General features: G+C 40.1%; 1 protein-coding gene across 1 annotated transcript in view; it reads left to right on the top strand.

Moving 5' to 3' along the window:
- Positions 1–11,055, top strand: part of ARID5B (AT rich interactive domain 5B (MRF1-like)) — a 44,446-nt gene extending 33,391 nt beyond the window's left edge. Inside the window, exons 6-7 of the mRNA XM_004680865.2 lie at positions 1,521–1,719; positions 5,040–11,055. Of these exons, the coding sequence (XP_004680922.1) occupies positions 1,521–1,719; positions 5,040–7,193 (2,353 nt within the window). The 3' untranslated portion in view covers positions 7,194–11,055. The remainder of the gene's footprint in view (positions 1–1,520; positions 1,720–5,039) is intronic.
- Positions 11,056–19,520: the final 8,465 nt, after the last annotated feature.

The raw sequence follows: 19,520 nt of genomic DNA, 5'->3' as shown, positions 1-19,520 counted from the left end.
GTTACACTAAAAATTGGGATTTTCTTCTCCCATAATTTACTTGGTATTTTCTTAGAGTGAAATATGATGATCGCAAATGTCACTGTGTCTGTGGCACCAAACCTGAACAGTTGTGTATGTTTAAGCCATTGAGATCCAAATTGCATAGTTAGAAACCAATTTTAGGATAGCTAACAAATACCCAAACCAAGAAGTTTTTGCCTGGGAGCCTTAGTTTGAAAATAATTAGGGTGCCCAATATTTGAACAGATTTATGTTGCTTATAAGCCAAGTACATTTTCTTCATTGAGTCAACTTGTCTTATTTAAAACAAATTATGTTTGCTGTATTAAAGTTCATATTTTTAAGGTTGAGTCTTGTATTAATCCCACAGTGAGTCATTAATCATACCAAATGCATTATAAAAACTTTAATCACTGAAGTTGAAACTGAGATTGTAATGCAATCCATCCCTTTTAATTACATCAGCTATTTTTCCCTTTCAGATCAAGAGCTACGTCGCAAAGGGAAAACAGATTAAAACTAAAACTGTTTGATGTTTCTGTTTTTAGAGCAATTTTATGTACTTTGTTTAAAAAGTTATATAATTAAAATACTTGAATTTTTTAGCCCTCTGATTTTTGTGGTTTAAGTGGTCTGTCTGCCTTTCCTTCTCTTTGGGGCCCTCAGCCCTCTTTTATTTGGCACCCCAAAACAGAGTTCCTCAGGCAGAGGTCATTTACCCTTCCCCTCCCATCAGAGCTCCTAGATAAGATTGCTGTCTCTCAGCCATGCTGTGTTTTCTTCCCACTATTCTCTTTAAGTATCTGGTCGATATATATGAAAATATAAATTTGAAGCCAAGCAGAACTTGATTTAAATTCCAACAATAACAACTGGTGTGATTCTCAGGCAAATTATTTAATATTGGGGCCTCAGTTGCCTCATCTGTTGCAAAGGACCAATGTTAACAACGGAAATGGCAGCAATAACAATACTACTGCTCCTTAAAGATGTTGTGGAGATTACATGAAATAATCTGTAGAATGGATCTAGGACCTGCTAGTATATAAACTTGATGAGGTCAGGGACTTTGAATGTTTTGCTCACTACCATATCTCAATGCTTAAAACACTCTCTGGCACAGAGTAGATGCTCAATAACAGTCATTGGCAGAATGATCAGTGAATTAGAGCCATCATTGTTGCTGTGTTGTAGCTGACATCTCACTGGTTACCACGGGCAGTGATGATGTAATCTCAGATGCTTCCACTAGTAACTTTGGTATCTAGATTTACATAACCAGAAGGAGGTCTTGCAAAGAAGTATGTACGTTTCCAGTACCTGGTTCTGACTAGGGAAGTTGATCACTAAACTGTGGGGTGAGTTTCTAGAAATGCATTGATGTCATTGGAGATGAATTCATTCAGTAAATTTCTTTCATTTAGAAAAAAAAAGTAAACCAACCCCACCCCCACCCCAGCATCGATGCTACTGGAACTACCTTCTTTGATTGATCATCTCTTCTGATATCCTTCTAGATTAATCCTACCATATGAAAGGTTTATTAAAGGAGAGGAAGATAAGCCCCTGCCTCCAATCAAACCTCGGAAACAGGAGAACAGTTCACAGGAAAATGAGAATAAAACAAAAATATCAGGAACCAAACGCATCAAACATGAAATCCCTAAGAACAAGAAAGAAAAAGAGAATGCCCCAAAGCCCCAGGATGCATCAGAGGTGAGTTGCTCTCCTCCACATAAATAGCTTTGTGACACTTGTCCTGCCTTGGGGTCTCCTGAGCCCTCATCCACAGCTGCGTCTAGACTGAGGAAATCAAATTATCTAAACCTCATAGTTCCTCCAAATAGAAGACCCTTCCATTTTCTCAGGACCTGAAAGTCACTGCATGGTATTGAATGGAATAGACCAAGAAAGGTTCTAGAAAAATGCAGCTATCCTGTAGCTATCTGATAGCAAATACTGGCTCTGATATTAGGAGCCAGAGCTTCAGTGCTTAAAAACCAATAGACTCCAATGTGAAAGATTTGGCTTCATGGCCGTTTCACAGCCAGTCTATCCCAAGAGTTCATGTGACTTTCAAACATGGTTTGTGGAATCTAGAAAGGCAGGATGTTGAAATTGATGTGCTGTGTGTCTGTACAACTGTCCTGAAAACTTGAGAGATTGTTTGTCTTAAATAATTGACCTCTATGCAGCCTTGGGTTAAGACCAATTTAGAAACATCTTAAGTACATATTATTTATAGGGAAATTTTGAAATGATTCCTCTGAAACCATTATTATCTCTCATGTTAACAGGTAGTTTCTGAACCTTTTAAAACAAGTCCCAGCTACCCACAACCCCCTGCAGCTCTTTGATAGAAGCCATTACAGTCAGCAGGCAGTCAGTCATGGAGGCCAGTCAGGGTTGTGTTTCAACATGAATAATAAAAACCCTGCTGCCCATTAAACATACACACATACAAGGAAAAAAAAAAAAAACTTACTACCCACATTTGGAGACAGCATGTTCTAGGATTCAACCCCAGAGGGAATTTTGGTACTGATATTAAACACCCCCTGAAAAGTCAGGTTTATAATGAACACATAAGAGACTCCCTAATTAAACACTGGCTTACGACAGACAGCACACACACCACCCTCCTAACTAGAAATTAACTTACCTAACTGATGCCTGTATAAGAAGATAGTTGGAATATAAATTGAATATTTAAAAAAGGGGTTTTAAATTTCATAATTATTTTAAGCTTTAGTAATTAAAACAACACAATAAAAGTTGATGCTGAGATTTGTAAATATCTACAGGCTTGCAATAAAAATGACCAAAAGCAAGGAAATTCCAAGTTAAGGTTACATTTCATTTCCCCTTTATCCTGTTAACCTGATACATTGTTATAAGATTTTGGATCAGTGAGTTCTATTAGATAACATGCATACAAAATAGCCAGAGCACCAGGAGACAAACTGAGGACCCAGGAGGCCAGGTGATCTTGAATGGTTCCATTTAAGGGAAGAAGTTTGAAATAGGTTGGTTTGTGAGTTGTGGAGGAATGCTGGCCCCCATACTGAGCCTATCAACTTGGGAGATGACCACTGCTGAGAGTAGTCTGACCCCTGCAGCTTCTAAAACCCTAAAAGCTAAGCTTAAGGCTCCCTGTTTCCAGTAGGCCCCCACATTTATTCCCTTCATGAATCTGTGTCTTGATACCAAAGATCATGTGATCTTACATTACGTAAATATCCCCAAATCCCGTACCATTACTTAGGTTAAGAATTGCTCCCCTCTTCCAAGGAGAACACATGTAAATTTACCTGATTTACTTTTTCCCATTGATTATGTATTTGGACTTTGGGGGTTGCCTTGTTATTGTTGCTAGTGTTTTAAATTTTTGATGTTTTCAATATGAAGCAGTAAACTCACTGGAGTTACTAACTCTTCTAGTCAACTCACTGTCTTCAAGTAAATGGATTGCAAATTGCATGGGGGGAAGGCATCATTTAATTGACAAGGACAGATCACAAAAATCATCCTGTATTCTGTCTAACTTTCAAAGACCTCCTAACCTGTTTTACAACCAAAAGCCTAAGGCTCCATTGAACTGAAAGCCTAGACCACAGATACGGCAGTGGGACTGTTTCTCTATGGCCCCACTTCAAGTATGGCTCCAACAGAATCTAACATTCAAACACAATTTGCTGTTTTTCTTATATCTTACTCATTTTTCTGTATTTGCATGCAATGTATAAAAGCTCAAGAGACCAATGACGATTGTTACTGTTGAACAAGTAATGATATTGTACTGGAAAATATCAGTACAAATGATAAGCAAAGGGTCTTCGGCAGAATACATTCCTAAAAAGCAGAGATGTCTTTTAAGGAGAGTTAAGGAGAAATGCTTACAAAATGGGTATGACTCCTTAAATTTTCTGCTCCTATGCATTCTTATACCCACATCTTCAGTCTTACCCAAGATGCTGATATGGTTGATACTTCTTAACAAAGAACAACATTTAAGGGATGAGATGGGGGTGGGGAGAGGCTGGGGAGACCAGCTCAATACAACGGTTTTGTGACTGTTCTCCACTGAAACATGTCAGGGCAGAATGACAGCTGTTTTAAAAAGGCCTGTCAGTCAGTTGGGTCACAGATGGAAAGTTAAAATGACCTTCTGAGGTCAAAGTTTGCACAGCTACATAATGGAATGAATGGGTTGAATTATGCCCACAACTTTTTCTGTCAATAGGGACATATAAAGAGCATCCATTTCATTGGTTACAACTTATTTCAATGAACAGAAAAGCTGTATTTGTGGCGACACCCACTGCCTGAATGTTGACAGCTTCATTTTTAGCTGGAAAGTAGTGTCTTGCAGCCAGAAGAACTAAGCATCTTTCTACCCCATGGTAGATACACTGACATTGCAGCTGCCTAATTTCTGATACTCTAGCTTTATCTGCCTGTCGTATGGCCCTGAATGGAAGTCAGTAACATTTAAGCATCCTTAATTTTATACATCATCTTAGGTACTTTAGGGACAGGATTTGCTCTCTCAGAAGAGAGACACAAGAAGTTATACTAAGTTTGTTTTTGTTGTTGACATGGAGTTGCTTGGATTTTTGCAAGCGAGAGGCTTTTAAAAAAATCTTTCTCCAAAGTGTCATAAAGCACAACATGTAATTTTAAAACCATTTGGATAATTGACTGATTTGACAAGAAGACAACCTCAGAATTAAACTATATGTTAGAATCAAGGAGTGATATGATTGTATACCACCAGTACGTAACACTCAGCTATTTTGATAGGTGTCTCATGAGGGACCAAAGTGAATGTGCATATTTTATCTAATGTTTCTGTAATTTGGGTTTCTTTGTTTAGAGCCATGATTGGGGGGTAATACAGCTTTACAGAAACTTACTGAGCTTGATTGATAAGCCTGTTTTTGAGAAAAACTGCTGTGTGTAATATTTTATTTCATAGGAATATATGTCAATGTATTTGGCTTCCTTCTGACTGGCTTTTTGAAATGTTTTATCAGGTTTCATCAGAGCAAGAGAAAGAGCAAGAGACTTTAAACCAGAAGAGCATCGCTGAGCCTCTCCCAACAGTAGACAAGAAAAAAATGGAAGGATACCAGGAATTTGCAGCAAGGCCCCTGGCTTCTAGAGCAGACCCAGAAAAGGACAATGACAAAGATCCAGGTGCCAACGGTGACAAGGTGGCAGAGGAGCCAGGAGAGAAGGGGCCTACGGCTCCACTCCCCAACGCCCCACCAGTCCCGGAAAGGGATCCAGCCCTGATCCCCGGCAAACAATCACTCACCTCTTCGGGTGCACTTGTGGACTCAAAACAAGAGCCCAACCCCTGCTGCTTTACTGAAAGTCCAGAAAATGAACTCCAAGAAGTATCCTTCTCCAGCTTCCCCACCACGCAGCCACCACTGGCAAACCAGAGTGACGTGGAGGATGACAAGCTGCCCGCGGTAGCAGACTACATTGCCAACTGCACCGTGAAGGTGGACCAGCTGGGCAGTGACGACATCCACAATGCACTGAAGCAGACCCCAAAGGTCCTGGTGGTGCAGTCATTTGACATGTTCAAAGACAAAGACCTCACTGGGCCTATGAATGAGAACCATGGACTGAACTACACTCCCCTGCTTTACTCAAGGGGCAACCCAGGCATCATGTCCCCACTGGCCAAGAAAAAACTTCTGTCCCAAGTGAGTGGGGCCAGCCTCTCCAGCAGCTACCCCTATGGCTCCCCACCCCCCTTGATCAGCAAAAAGAAATTGATTGCAAGGGATGACTTGTGTTCCGGTCTGTCCCAGGCCAACCACGGCCAGAGCACTGACCACATGGCCATCAGTCGGCCCTCTGTGATCCAGCATGTCCAGAGTTTCAGAAGCAAACCCTCGGAGGAGCGGAAGAGCATCAATGACATCTTTAAGCATGACAAGCTGAGTCGATCGGATCCCCACCGCTGCAGCTTCTCCAAGCATCATCTTAGCTCCCTTGCTGACTCCTATGTCCTGAAGCAAGAAATCCAGGAGAGCAAAGAGAAGCTGCTAGAGAAAAGGGCCCTCCCCCACTCCCACATGCCTAGCTTCCTGGCCGATTTCTACTCGTCCCCTCATCTCCACAGCCTCTATAGACACACTGAGCACCATCTTCACAATGAACAGACATCCAAGTATCCTTGCAGGGACATGTACAGGGAATCAGAAAACAGTTCCTTCCCTTCTCACAAACACCAAGAGAAGCTCCATATAAATTATCTCACGTCTCTTCATCTGCAAGACAAAAAGTCGGCTGCAGCTGAAGCTCCCACGGATGATCAGCCAACGGATCTGAGCCTCCCCAAGAACCCGCACAAACCCACCGGCAAGGTCCTGGGCCTGGCCCACTCTGCCACGGGGCCCCAGGAGAGCAAAAGCATTGCCCAGTTCCAGGTCGGCAGTCAGAGTCGAGACTGTCACCCCAAAGCCTGTCGGGTATCACCCATGACCATGTCAGCCGCTAAAAAATACCCTGAATCTCTTTCCAGATCGGGCAAACCTCACCATGTGAGACTGGAGAGTTTCAGGAAGATGGAAGGCATGGTCCACCCTATCCTGCACCGGAAAATGAGCCCGCAGAACATTGGGGCGGCCCGTCCCATAAAACGCAGCCTGGAGGATTTGGACCTTGTGATTGCTGGGAAAAAGGCCCGGGCAGTATCACCCCTGGACCCCTCCAAAGAGGCATCTGGGAAGGAGAAGGGCTGTGAGCATGAGAGCGAAGGAGGCAAGGCACCACACAGTGGACATTCCGGGGGCACGTCGGAAGGTCACAAGGCCCCCCTTTCTTCCCCCATTTTCCCAGGTTTGTATTCCGGGAGCCTGTGTAACTCGGGCCTCAACTCTAGGCTCCCAGCGGGGTATTCTCATTCTCTGCAGTACTTGAAAAACCAGACTGTGCTTTCCCCGCTCATGCAGCCCCTGGCTTTCCACTCGCTCGTGATGCAAAGAGGGATTTTCACGTCACCGACAAATTCTCAACAGCTGTACAGACACTTGGCCGCGGCCACACCTGTAGGAAGTTCGTACGGGGACCTTTTGCACAACAGCATTTATCCTTTAGCTGCTATAAATCCTCAAGCTGCCTTTCCATCTTCTCAGCTGTCGTCCGTACACCCCAGTACAAAACTGTAAGCCCGACTCGACCCAGCATCTGTGTGGCTAGCAAAGCTTCACTCCTTACGCTGGAGTGATCAGGCTTATATAATTAGAAGTCAGTATTTCTTCTAATCTGGGGATAAGATTAGACCTGGCCAACAGCGCCGAGAAGAGGGGGTGAGCATACCTGATTTTCTGGGATGACTGTTGGTGGGTCAGTCTTGCCCTTCCGATATCTGCCCTGGCACCCAGACCTTTCACTTTGCACTGGGGCGGGGGAGGGGCTTATGAAGGGGGTTATGTGCATCCAGGAAGAACTTAGAGGACCCCATCTGAGTTCTGAAGGTCAAAAAACAATCTGAGCAAAAAAAAACAAGGGGGGCAGGCATTTCAAAGAAGGCGCAAGGAAGACTGGCAGATACGCCAAGGGATGCCCCTTCTTTTCATAAAACTCTCCAAGGTTCAATCAATGCAATGTATAGTGAAACTTCAATAGGTCTTTCATTTTGACACTATTAAACAATCCAGAGAAGTAAACACTGTTAAATTGACTGTATATATTTGCTTCTTAAAACTACCCGTATCACTGTTTGCTCACCTAATTTATATACAGGTAGTACCATTTCCTCCCAGTTCCTCCGTGTTTTTTTTTTTTTTTTATTGAACAGGATTGCTTTTGTTTGCAGGTCTTTTTGTTTTTGTTTTTGTTTTGTTCAAAGGCTGACTGACTGTCCTAGTTGTTGATGTGTGTTTGTAATTTTTCCACATCTTATCATTTTGAGCAGCTTTGGGTGGAAAAGTTATTGTTTACAAATTGAAGCAACTGATTCTAGTGGAACAAATGATAAAGAAACAGTTGAGCGCACAATAGTGCAAAGAACTTTCCTTTGCAGATTCACAACTTAAGGATTTTGTTCCTCACAAATGGCATAGTTAAAGAGCTTATACACTGCTTACCCAGCCAGATGCTTTGCTTTGAAGTATTGGGTTATGTGAAAATATCAAGCATTGTACTCACCTTATCTAGGCTGTGAAACTGTCCTACATACCAGAGGAATCATAAAAACAAAAATTTCATTGGCAGCAAGCTGCTGAATAACAACCGAGTCTAGAGGACATATTTGTGGGCTGCACAGATATTTTAGGAATTTCAGAAATTAGAACAGGAGCCAAAATGATTTACATTGGTGTTGGCTCTGGTCCTCCCTAACAGTCTGGAAAATGGGGTTGAGACAAGGATGGAGCTCAACTATCCAACAGCAGATGAGCAGCTGGAGGCCTGGACACCAGATACCTTTCCTGGGCTGAGGTCTTTTGAGTCATATAAGTAGATATGTTGCCTTCATCAAGTTGGTTTCTTGTCGTTCCCAAGGAGACCTCCTAAGCAACATCTTTGGGGACAATTGGCTTACTGAATTACCAATTTCAAAAGAAAGTCATCCTTTGGGACTTGTGGGCTGTGCATTCTGTGTATGTGTAAGCACCTGTGGTGGTTTGTCTCATGTTTGGAACCACCTGACTATCCAGTCCACTTTATATATATATATATATATTTTTTTTTTTATTGTGGGAAAGAGATGGTCAAGCTGTACAAGCAGTCAAATGGTGTAGAGAATGTTTACTGTCATTCTTGCCACTTTATTCCATTTGCTGCCAAGGTATAACATCAAAGTAGATGCATTTGCTAAGCATGGTAAAAATCAATCAATACAGAGAGTGGATTTTCTGTCCAAGTCCCATCCCTGCTAAGACTGCTTTGATGAACTCCCTTGCCAACCCCCTCCCCAACACTACCAGTAGATATTAGAACCATAGTTAACCAAGTCTCTTACCTCTGAAATATTTAATTCTATGAAAATTGGTGACAATTTTCAACTTCTAAATAGGTAACTCAACTGCAAAATAAGCAAAACTGGTAACAGTGAAACTGCGACTCTTAAGCCATGCATGCTGTGCATTTGTATTGAAATGTCTCCATGATACGAAGCCAAATATTCAATGTAACATACTTAATATCCAAAGGTGGAAACAAAAGAATGTAGAGATCTAGTGTTAAGAGTTCCATTTGCTTCAATTAATTATTTACCTTCCTGTGGAATAATATATATATATATATATATATTTAATAGAACCATAGATAGACTAGTAGAATTTAGATTATAAATGTGTGAATGCAGATTATCCTGCTATTGCACAAGATAGAGGGGGAAAAAAATCTCAATTCCAGCTGGCAAAATGCTGGCCAGGACACTTTTAAGAAAGTTGCACTAGACTGAATGGTCACAGAATCAGAGGACATGGAAGACAAAGGAAACTCCAGTGGTTCAGCAGCAGACATGGGCTAGATCGTACATAGTTTCTATGAGTTCCTTTCTCAGAGAAAATGGGGGTCACTGCCCCTCGAGGAGCTCACCTATCCTTTTCGAATTGGGGCATTTGTTTTCCCCACCGCAATAATTTCAGTCTGGTTGCATCATGTTGGAATTCGATCACACCATTTTCAAACAATGTTAACATAGTCCAGCTTTTGTTTTTCTCACTGTTTCTGTCTGAGGAAGCTCATACCCTCAGCAAAACATCAGGACAAATAAAGAGAAATGGGGGTATACATTCCCAACAGAAGCTGTGTGTTATTTGTTTTAAAACTCAAACAGAGATCTTGGAAATCTTTCAAAAAGACCATTGAATTCTTCATTGGCTGAGAACTACATTTTAAAAAGTCTTAAATAAGGCTTTGTTTGCATTGTTTGAGTTCAAGGGGCCTTATTATTGAATGGAATTGCACAAGCCTTTCTTTGTGCAATCAAACCATTGTTATTGGTAGTTTTGTAAAGGAAACTGTGGAATCTAATTGGCAACGGAGTCATAAATCTATTTACTGAGTGTGGCTTCCAAGAAGTGTTGCAATTCAAAATGCACTAAGTCCGTGATTTACTGGAGATTCTAAATAATATTTTTGAAAAACCTCTCCGTGTAACTTCTGGTTTAACTTTTGGCAACTCAATATTAAAAAACAGCCCAACTGAATTAAGTATTCTCCTAGTAAGTGATTCAAACTTGTACTATTTGCCACAGGACTGACTTATTTATTAACTAGCTAGAAGCTCTTAAGTTCACTTGTTTATCAGGGCATATACAGAAGGGTTTGTTAAAACTCAATGTTGACTTTACAACTTTCTGACCTGGTGCATGAATTCTCAAGTACTGTATTTCACTGTGTTGGTGTGTCTGATGGAAATTTCAAGGTGATCCCACAAAACTATTTTATGTAGTGTGCCTTCAAAGAGAACCATTTATTTCTCTTCACTGTTGTCCCACAAAGTCACATTTGGTGGTGGTCAGCCAAGTCCCATCTGGTCTAGTTTTACTCTTGTCCCAATTTTAAAGATAAATGGGAACAAGTTTGCCCTGGTGAGACCCACACCATTGCAATGATTATCTTGAGCACTTAAATTCCAGTGTTGGCTGTTGATGTATTTGATACTCTGCCTGTCTCCCCATGGTTGAAATATGTCTGAAGAATAGCAGCATAATCTCTTGGCTGTTTATACTTTTTTAAACTTTCCTGTGTTGTAAATATTGTATACTTTTGGTGATTCCAGCTATGTAACCTCTATGCTCTGTAAGGTGATTATTTGTATATAGCAACATGGCCCAGTGATATTATATAGTTTCCCAATGGAGAGGTTATTGAGTAACCTTTGCATTAGTTTAAACACTACCAGAAGAATGCTGAGCCAACTATAAACACTCAATTTTGTATGTTTTCCAAATTGTACTTATTACTGCTTTTGATACTGTATTACGTGCCAATAGTTTCCCAATCACATAGCAGGCAAGAGATATTTTGTACTTTTTGATCCACTGTAATATTTAATAAAAAATGTTACTATCTGTTTCCTTTTGGGTGTGAGTAATCTGTCACTTCTTCCTGAGTAGCCTTGTGGCCTCTTAAGAGCCATCTCCGCCCTATTGTGTCCAAACTGCTAATAGCAGTAATTAATGATGTGTGATGATGAGTGTGTATTCATTCAGAACCTCTGGGTGCGTGATTGGCAGATGCTATCTTTGATCTTCACCACCTCAAATCAATATGATTATGTCCATTATACTGGTGAGAAAATCAAGCTTAGAAAGATATCAACTTACCTGCTTACCCAATAGATAGAGCTAGAATTTGAACCCAGGGCTCTTAAATCTGTGAATTTCCTTGTGGACTAAATTCCTCTCCTGACAGTTAACACAAGTCACAGTTTGTTTATTCACTCAACAAAAATTTATTCATACTTCAATTGCCAGGCATAGTATTAGGAAGTGGGAATAGTGAGTAAAAGGTAAATATTATCATGGGAGCTTATCTATCTTATATAGAAGAGAGTTAATCAAATAATTACCCATATAAACATAAAACCTCAACCCGGCCTAGGTGCTGGGAAGAGGCAATGATACTAGAGTGATAAATGAAGAGGAAGTAGTGATTGATAATTGATGGATGGGTATGACCAGGTGAGAGGACTGAGAGAGAATATTCCAAGCACAGGACACCAAAGGTGCAAGTGATTGTGGCTTGTTACAGGAAATGAACAAAAACCTGTGCACCAGAAACATCATTACAAGATCCAAGGAATGAGGTGGAGGTGACTGACCTCAGACTCCGTAGCAGGAACCAGCCAGATAATAGGCAAAGTTGAGCATTTTGATGTGTATCCTAAGCAAGAAGCGATTTAAACATGGAAATGTTCAAATTTGACCTTTCTTTCTTTCTTTTACTGTAGCTAACTTTCTGTGTGAAATTATATTGCTCTGTAGACTGAGCAATATAATATAAAGATGATTTTTTCATTTGGAGCAGTACTTTGGGACAGTGGAGGGGTCTTACAAATACTTAAAAGTAAGGATCAACAGACATGGTGATGGATTAAATGGAACAAGGAATATGCATAATCAGGGTTGAGAAGCTAGGAAAACAGCCTATTCTGATGTTTGGTCACAATGAACAAAGATTTCTCATTTTTGGCCTCTTCATCCTCTGCTTCTAGACTTCCCCTTGGCATATTACTAGTTGAAATGAGGCATTTGTGAAATCGTACTTTATCTGTTTCCTTCTTAATGGGTCCCAGAGGTGGGGTGGGGCTGAGGGTGGGCTTGACCAGAAAGCTGGTGAATGACCATCTAGTCAGGATGGACTCTGAAAACACTGGAGAGTAAGCAATTAGCAAGCAAGCAAGCATGTCGTTCCAACTTTGGAAGAAAGACCACACATATCTTGATAAAAGACACAAGACCCTTTTTCTTATCACGGTGGATTCCATGAGGGACTCTGCCCATCTTTCTCAAGCCAGCAGAAGTTGCAGTCACCTGTTGAGAGGCTTCATCTTCATTGTTGCTACACTTTGCTAACCCAGCACCCAGCAAACAAGGAGGAACCCCTACCCTCACGGTCTCCTTGCTCTCCCTCTGATTCATGTGTATTTCACCATATCATGTGAATTGCCATCAGTACATCAAAAGAATGTTCTTCCATCTGTGACACATTCAGCATTTATAGATCTGAAACTTGAATCATACACAACAGGAAGCATCATGATAAGTTATCTATTTTTACCAGGACTTCTGGCAAGTAACTATTGGGAAGGAGGTGTTTTTGCTAAAGATGTCACTCATAATGCCAAAGCAATGAAAATGCCCAATGATTATTCTAGGAAAGTAGCCAAAATTGACAAATGTTTCAGCACTGATAGTGACCAGGAAATGGGTGATCATTTCCATTAACAAGTGTATAAGTGTCAGAAGTTGGGATTGGGGTTAGGGTTGACCTCTGACCAGGAACAATGAGAAAGAAAGAAAAGCCTTCAAGATCGACCTAGGGAATATAATAAAACACATTGATTTTTGTTTCATTATTCAGAATTCCTAAGTTTTGGAGTCTCCAGGTTAATTCCTGGGGTAGATAACATTCCAAAATATTTGTTTAACCAGCTTAAAGAACAAACTATTTATATCATGTTAGCCATAACCATAGGCATTCAGCCAGCCCAGTGAGGACAAAGTGATCTGTTCCCTGAGGCATCCATATAAAAGCAAGTACTAAATTATTGAAATTCCCTCCCTAATAGAGCTGTCCAGTGGAACTTCCTGGAATGATGGAAAAGTTATATATTAATAGTTCAGTTTCCCAATACTCTTAACTACTAGTCAATGTAGCGACTGAGTGCTTGAAACCTGTCTAGTGTGACAGAGACAGTCTAATTTTTTTTTATTCATTTCATTTGAAATAGCCACATGTGACTAGTAGGGCTGGCACTGGAAAGCTTGACCCTAGAGGGATCTGTTGGCCATTGTGCACATATATAAGTAGATCCAATTACAGACACAAGTCAATATCTGCCCTTATTTCTCCCACATTGAGATAAAGGAGGCAGCGTTGTTTCAGCCAAACTTCACTTAATTAATTAACAGGGACTATAGTTTGAACACTATTTTTCACTCAGGATTTACACAGGCCTGTAAGTACTAACTGAGGGATAAACAAATCACTGAAAGAACATTAAGAAGAAAGTTTGCAACTACAGCATCTGGTAGTCCAGCCATGCCTTTAAATCTGTGTGATATTTGAATGTAACCTTATCTGTCTATGCAGTGCTAGTTGGCCAAGTTTGAGTCATGCAGCTTCACTCTAGACAATTCAAGCCTTGGCCCTTGAACTTCAAACCTGAATCTGTTGCTTTATTTTTCCTTTATACATAGTAACAACCAAGGAAGTAGATCAACAGCTCTGTCTGTGCCAGCTCTGTCTGTGTTTTAAATTAATTAATTTGATGCTTATAGCATCCTGTGATGTGGACATTATACTTATTACTACTTTACAGTTGATGAAAACAAGGCATATTTGACCTTTCACCTGTGGCAGCTCTGTACTACCAGAAAGTTCTTTCCTTAAGTTTGTTCTTATTGGGTGCATCTCTTTCCTTAATTATTCCCCTACTTTGACCATGAAATTCAAGGGAATAGTCAAAGAACTTCATCAAAATACCTTCAGGTTGTTTGTAAATTAATGAGGCAAAAGGAAAGAGAAGACACCAAAAATGAGTGTTAGGAAAGCAAAATGAATGCATTAGAAACTTTAAATTATGAAAATAGCTTTAACTTTAAGCCTAAAAATTAGAAGACCTATATGAAAGAGCTATTTTCTTGGAAAATAAATTTACAAAAAAAGATACAGCTCAAATAATGTCTAAAACCTTTTTAAGCATAAACAGTTCCCTACCAAAAAACAACAACACCCCACCCAGATGATTTTAAGAACTGTGTCAGCAGATTAAAAAGGAGGAAAAACTACCCAGTTGTTTTCATGGGCTTATTTTTACCTCGTTATCAAAAATCCAAAAGGAAAGTGAAAGAAAAAAAAAAGGGCAAATCTTATTTGTAATGCAGATGCATGGAATCCTAAGCAATGTGCAGAATATCACAAACATTTTGTTTACATATAGAGGAATGCATAGAATGCATACACACATATATGTACGTACATATACAAAGTATAGTAAAATGGCAGACATATTTGAAATGCATTTAAAGCAATATTACATTATAACCAAGAAAAGTTTATTCTAGAAATATAAAGATGATGATAAAATCTTAGAAATTCTTTTGAAGCAATAATATGTGAAAGCCATCTGGAAAAAAATTAAGTTGGCTCCAAGCTTTAATACACAGATACATTTCAAAGAAGAAAACATGGGAGGATTGTTTATAACCCTGGTGCTGGGAAAGCCATTCAATGATCCAACATTTAGATGTCGACAAATTTTAATCAAATTTGAGCAAAAATGCAAAAATCAGATGCTCTAAATGATGATTTATGTACAAGAAAATTAAGTCCCTATATGAAAAAAATATATATTGTTTCCTTTGATAATAAATACTGCAATTCATATCACAAAAGGCTAATCTTTCTGCTACATAAAACATCAGACAGAAATGGGCAAATAATTCTAAAATGTACAAATTGTAATGTACCATTCAATTAATTTTGACAAACAGTCATATGATTAAGACCAAGAGCAAAGAGAGCACACGTCCACTGACAGAACATTTCTCATGACACTTTCCAGTCAGCTGACTTGCTGTAAGCCAGAGGCAATCTCTGTTCTGATTGCTATCGTCAAAGATTTGTTTTACTTGTTTTTCGCACTCCATATTGGGAATGCAAACATATTTACCATCACGTCACTGGTTTTGTTTGACATGGCAGTTTATTTAACAATAGATCTTTTGCAGTGTAATATGACAGGGAAATGAATTAGAAATCATTTTCTGCAAAGATTGAAAAGGAAGAAATAGAAATTGATATTCTTCATAAACAATATGATTATTTGTACAGAAAAATCTAAGAAATTATTATAATAAATAATAGAACTCAGCACATTTGCTCAATATAAAATTAAAATATATACATAATATTATTCTTTACCAACGACACTTGAAAAAAATTAAAAATAGCAGTAAAACCAATAAGTACCTAAGAATAAACCAACAAAGTAATTTGGAAAACAACTTGTCAAAATCCAGCAAAGTTGTAAATGTGCTTACTCTAAATTCAGCAAAAACAACTTCTAAACCACCGTGCATGTGTTAGAAAGAATAAAATAGTATGTATGTTCATCAGCAGTGTCTATTCTCATCACACACAGAGAAACACAGACACAAAGCAACATAAAAGTTCACTAACGAAAAATGGATAATATACAGTAGCTAAAACTAATATTTAGAATATCTACATGGAACGTAAAGAGAATATGAAAAAGACAATGTTGAGTGGGAAAAAAACATGTTTCAAAAGTTTCTAACACTGAAATGAAATGAAAGCGTAAAGTAGGACAACACTGTTTATGGATATAGTTAATGAAAATACAAAGATATAAACAGTTAAACAGCAACACCAAATTATTTATAGGAAGGAAGAATGAGAATATGATGGGGGAGGAAACCGCCTTTTACTAAGATTTATTTCTTGTGAAATCTAGAACATAATGGCAATGTTAATGTTTATGGAATTTGGATTGAATGTAGTGATATTTTATGACATATTTTCATATAGTTGAAATTGCTTCTACTTTATAAAATTAACAAATTGACATTTAACACTGCCTGTGGGATATAGGCATGTGGATTTGCCAATTCACCGAACCTCAGTGAATTCATTGTAAATTGGGGGTAAATCACAAATGCCTGGTCTCTTTACAGTGTTGTCAAGATATAAGAGCATTCAGATCTCTCCCTGGTGGCGCAACAGGTTAAAACACCGCATTATGAAGCTTCCTGAAGCCACCACAGCTGGAGTTCCATCCCCCACCAGCGAGCTGACCCCCGTGGCTTGGCAGACCTCTTTTTACCACCTCACTGCTCCCCTCAACGGTGTATTTCCGTCGATATGACTGTTCTGTTCCCCACTCTGTCTCTGGTGAATCTTCTCACCCACCACACTTCTGGCCTGTATCCCCATTCTGTGAGCATAAATAAATATTTTTTAAAAAACTGAGTAAGCGGTGAAACTGTTGCGCTCACCGGATTTCCATACTGCACCGCACAACTCCAGCGCAGCTCTCACGTAGAGTGGATCAAGTCCCTACCAAGAATCAGCCCCTCGCTCAGAACCTCAAATGCTCTTCAGCCCATGAAATCCTCCGAACACCCTGTGCAATTTCTATCCCTATTTCACAAGGATGCAGGCATCGGAAGGCCCAGTGCCTGGTCTAGAGGTTCCGAGAGAAGGAAGTAGAAGAGACAGACTTTGATCAGGTCCATCTCCTTTCAAAGTCTTTGTTCGTCATCACTATGTGGTATTCTCCACTCCAATCAACGTTCACACAGACACCTCCCAACCTGCTCACTCATGTTATCAAGACTCCTCCTACCTCCCTCTCCTTCCTACCCACCTCCCACCTCCCCTCGCGCCAAGTGGGCCCTGTTGCTGGTTACCTAACACAGAGAAAGGCCTTGCTTCTTGGAATCTTAGTAAAAGGGCGCAGATCAAAATTATGCAGATTTCAAGACCATGATGGGGATGATTTCCAGTATAGTGTTCTAATCCATGTGTGCGGGCTGAGGGGTGCTGCTGTGTATCGAGCAACAGCATACCTGCTCACAGTGGGAGAGCAGCCCTGGGATCTCCTGAGAAACAGAGGCTGTAAAGCAATGGGACTGATCTCCATGAGCCAAGGCGACTCACTTATAAATCCTCTGTCTGTGTGAGTGCATGCGTGTGACACAAGTTCTATGCTAAGTGCATTTCCATATATATATATATATATATATATATATATATATATATATATATAATACACATTCCTATAACAACCTCTGGGGATTATGTTATGATTCTTTATGTACGTGGAAACTGCAGCTCAGAGAGGTTAAACAACTTGCCAAAACTCCTCTAGAGTATGGAGGCAAAACCATCACTCAAACCAAGACAAAGTGGCTCTACAAGCAGATCCCTGTCCCTCATCTCTGCTCCTTCAGAGAGGCCCCAGTTGCATGATTTGTGGTTGCATAATTAAAACGCAGACAAGCATATTATTGACTCCTTTAACTGCTGAGCACTGGGGTCGGGACCGTTTAACACAATGTCTGATAACTGAAAGTTTCTCCACCTGTGTTTATGAACCAAGTATATTTAGGAAGTAAGTTTAGCTTCCTGGAACATGGGAAATTCTGCAAAGGGACCAAAAGGGCAAAGATCTTTATGAGATTCAGCTTCTTTTTAAATTCATAAGCAGCTTGGAAATAGGGATATCAACACTGGTGGATGAAAAATGAAGTTTTTGAAAAGTCTGTTATAATGTTCTCATAACAATAATGACTGTTGATTGTTTATTACAATTCAAGCAAGGCACTGAATTCTTCATGCGCTGTACTTCATCTTTCCATTAAAACACTGTTCAGCTGATGAACCCGAGGCTTAGGAGGGATAAATAGCTGTTGGTAGTCAGCCAAGTAGTGTCAGCGCTGAATCGTGACAGTCCACTGCCCAGCCTCTATCTGAACTGAAACAGCAGGAATTCACCACCAGGATTTGCACCTTTGCTGCCAGGCTCTTGACTTGAGTGTGAGAACTGCAACTCCCGCCTTGAGCACTCTCTGCCTGGTCTCTGGATGAGCATTTATTTCAGCGTTTCTGGGTCTCCAGTCCAAACTTTTGGCAAACACATCTTCAGGAAGTTGATTTTTTTTTTTTTTACTTGTCAGGCATTGTGACCCTATTACTACATACACAGTCAAAAGCGGGCTTGTGCTGAGTCCGTTTCCTGGGTCAGTCCCAAGCACAGCCATCACCCCAGCCTTCTAGTTGAAACTTGGCCCTTGTGTCCTGCTATGTGGGGTTGGCATGGCGTAACCCACAGAAAAGTGTGAATGATGAATTGCCCCGCCATCTGAAGTTAGGATATGCTGATGCTGATCACCACAGAATTTTTTTTTAATTGAAATAACATTGGTTTATTTATTTTTAAAGATTTATTTATTTATGCATACAGAACATGGGTACAGGCCAGAGGAGCAGAGGCAGTGAGAGGATTCACGATAGAGTGGGGAGCAGAGCAGGCAGATTGATGAAGTACACTGCTGAGGAGAGTAGTAGGTGAGACAGGGGAGCTCTACTGTGCCATGTGGGTCAGCTGGGGGGCAGGAATCAATCTCACACCAAAGCTGGCTGCGGCCAGCTTTATAGTGCTGTGCTTTAGCCCACTGTGCCACCAGAGAGGGCCCTAACATTGATTTAAACAACAGATAGGTTTCAAGTTTATGATATTACAATTCAATATTACATTTATATCTCATATGTCCTATATTACAATTATCACTAAATCTAGTTCCCATAAACCATCATACCAATGATCCCTTTTATACAATTCACCGATTCCTACCCCAGAAAATATTTTGAAGGAAAAAAAGAATTCTTCATCTCTATCACTTCATCAGGAAGCTAAATCGCCATTTACCTTTTTAGTTAACAATGGAGCATTTAATTCTCTAAGAGTCCACAAAAGCCTGGAGTCCACAACCATCCTTTGTGCTAATTTACTCCATCATTAAAATGCAGCATTGATTTTGGGTTTTTTGATATCAAAACTAATGAGCAAAATTCTTCTGATTTTCCAGATAAAATCAAAGACATCCAAAAGTATCAAACATACAGCAGGCCACTAAGCTGTAGGGCCACAAACGCTCCTCCTGTGTGCCAGGCACAGCACAGAGCTCAGAATATGGGACCAAGCAAATTCTGTTGCTCCTGGAGCTGGAGTCTGGCCAAAAAACAGCAGCATTGCACCTTCCTTCGTGGTTCAAGGGGTTACAGCACAG

The sequence above is a fragment of the Condylura cristata genome, unplaced genomic scaffold, assembly GCF_000260355.1.
Source record: "Condylura cristata isolate star-nosed mole 26May11 unplaced genomic scaffold, ConCri1.0 scaffold00011, whole genome shotgun sequence".
Lineage (NCBI taxonomy): Eukaryota > Metazoa > Chordata > Mammalia > Eulipotyphla > Talpidae > Condylura > Condylura cristata.
This window is presented reverse-complemented; position numbering and strand designations above follow the sequence as displayed.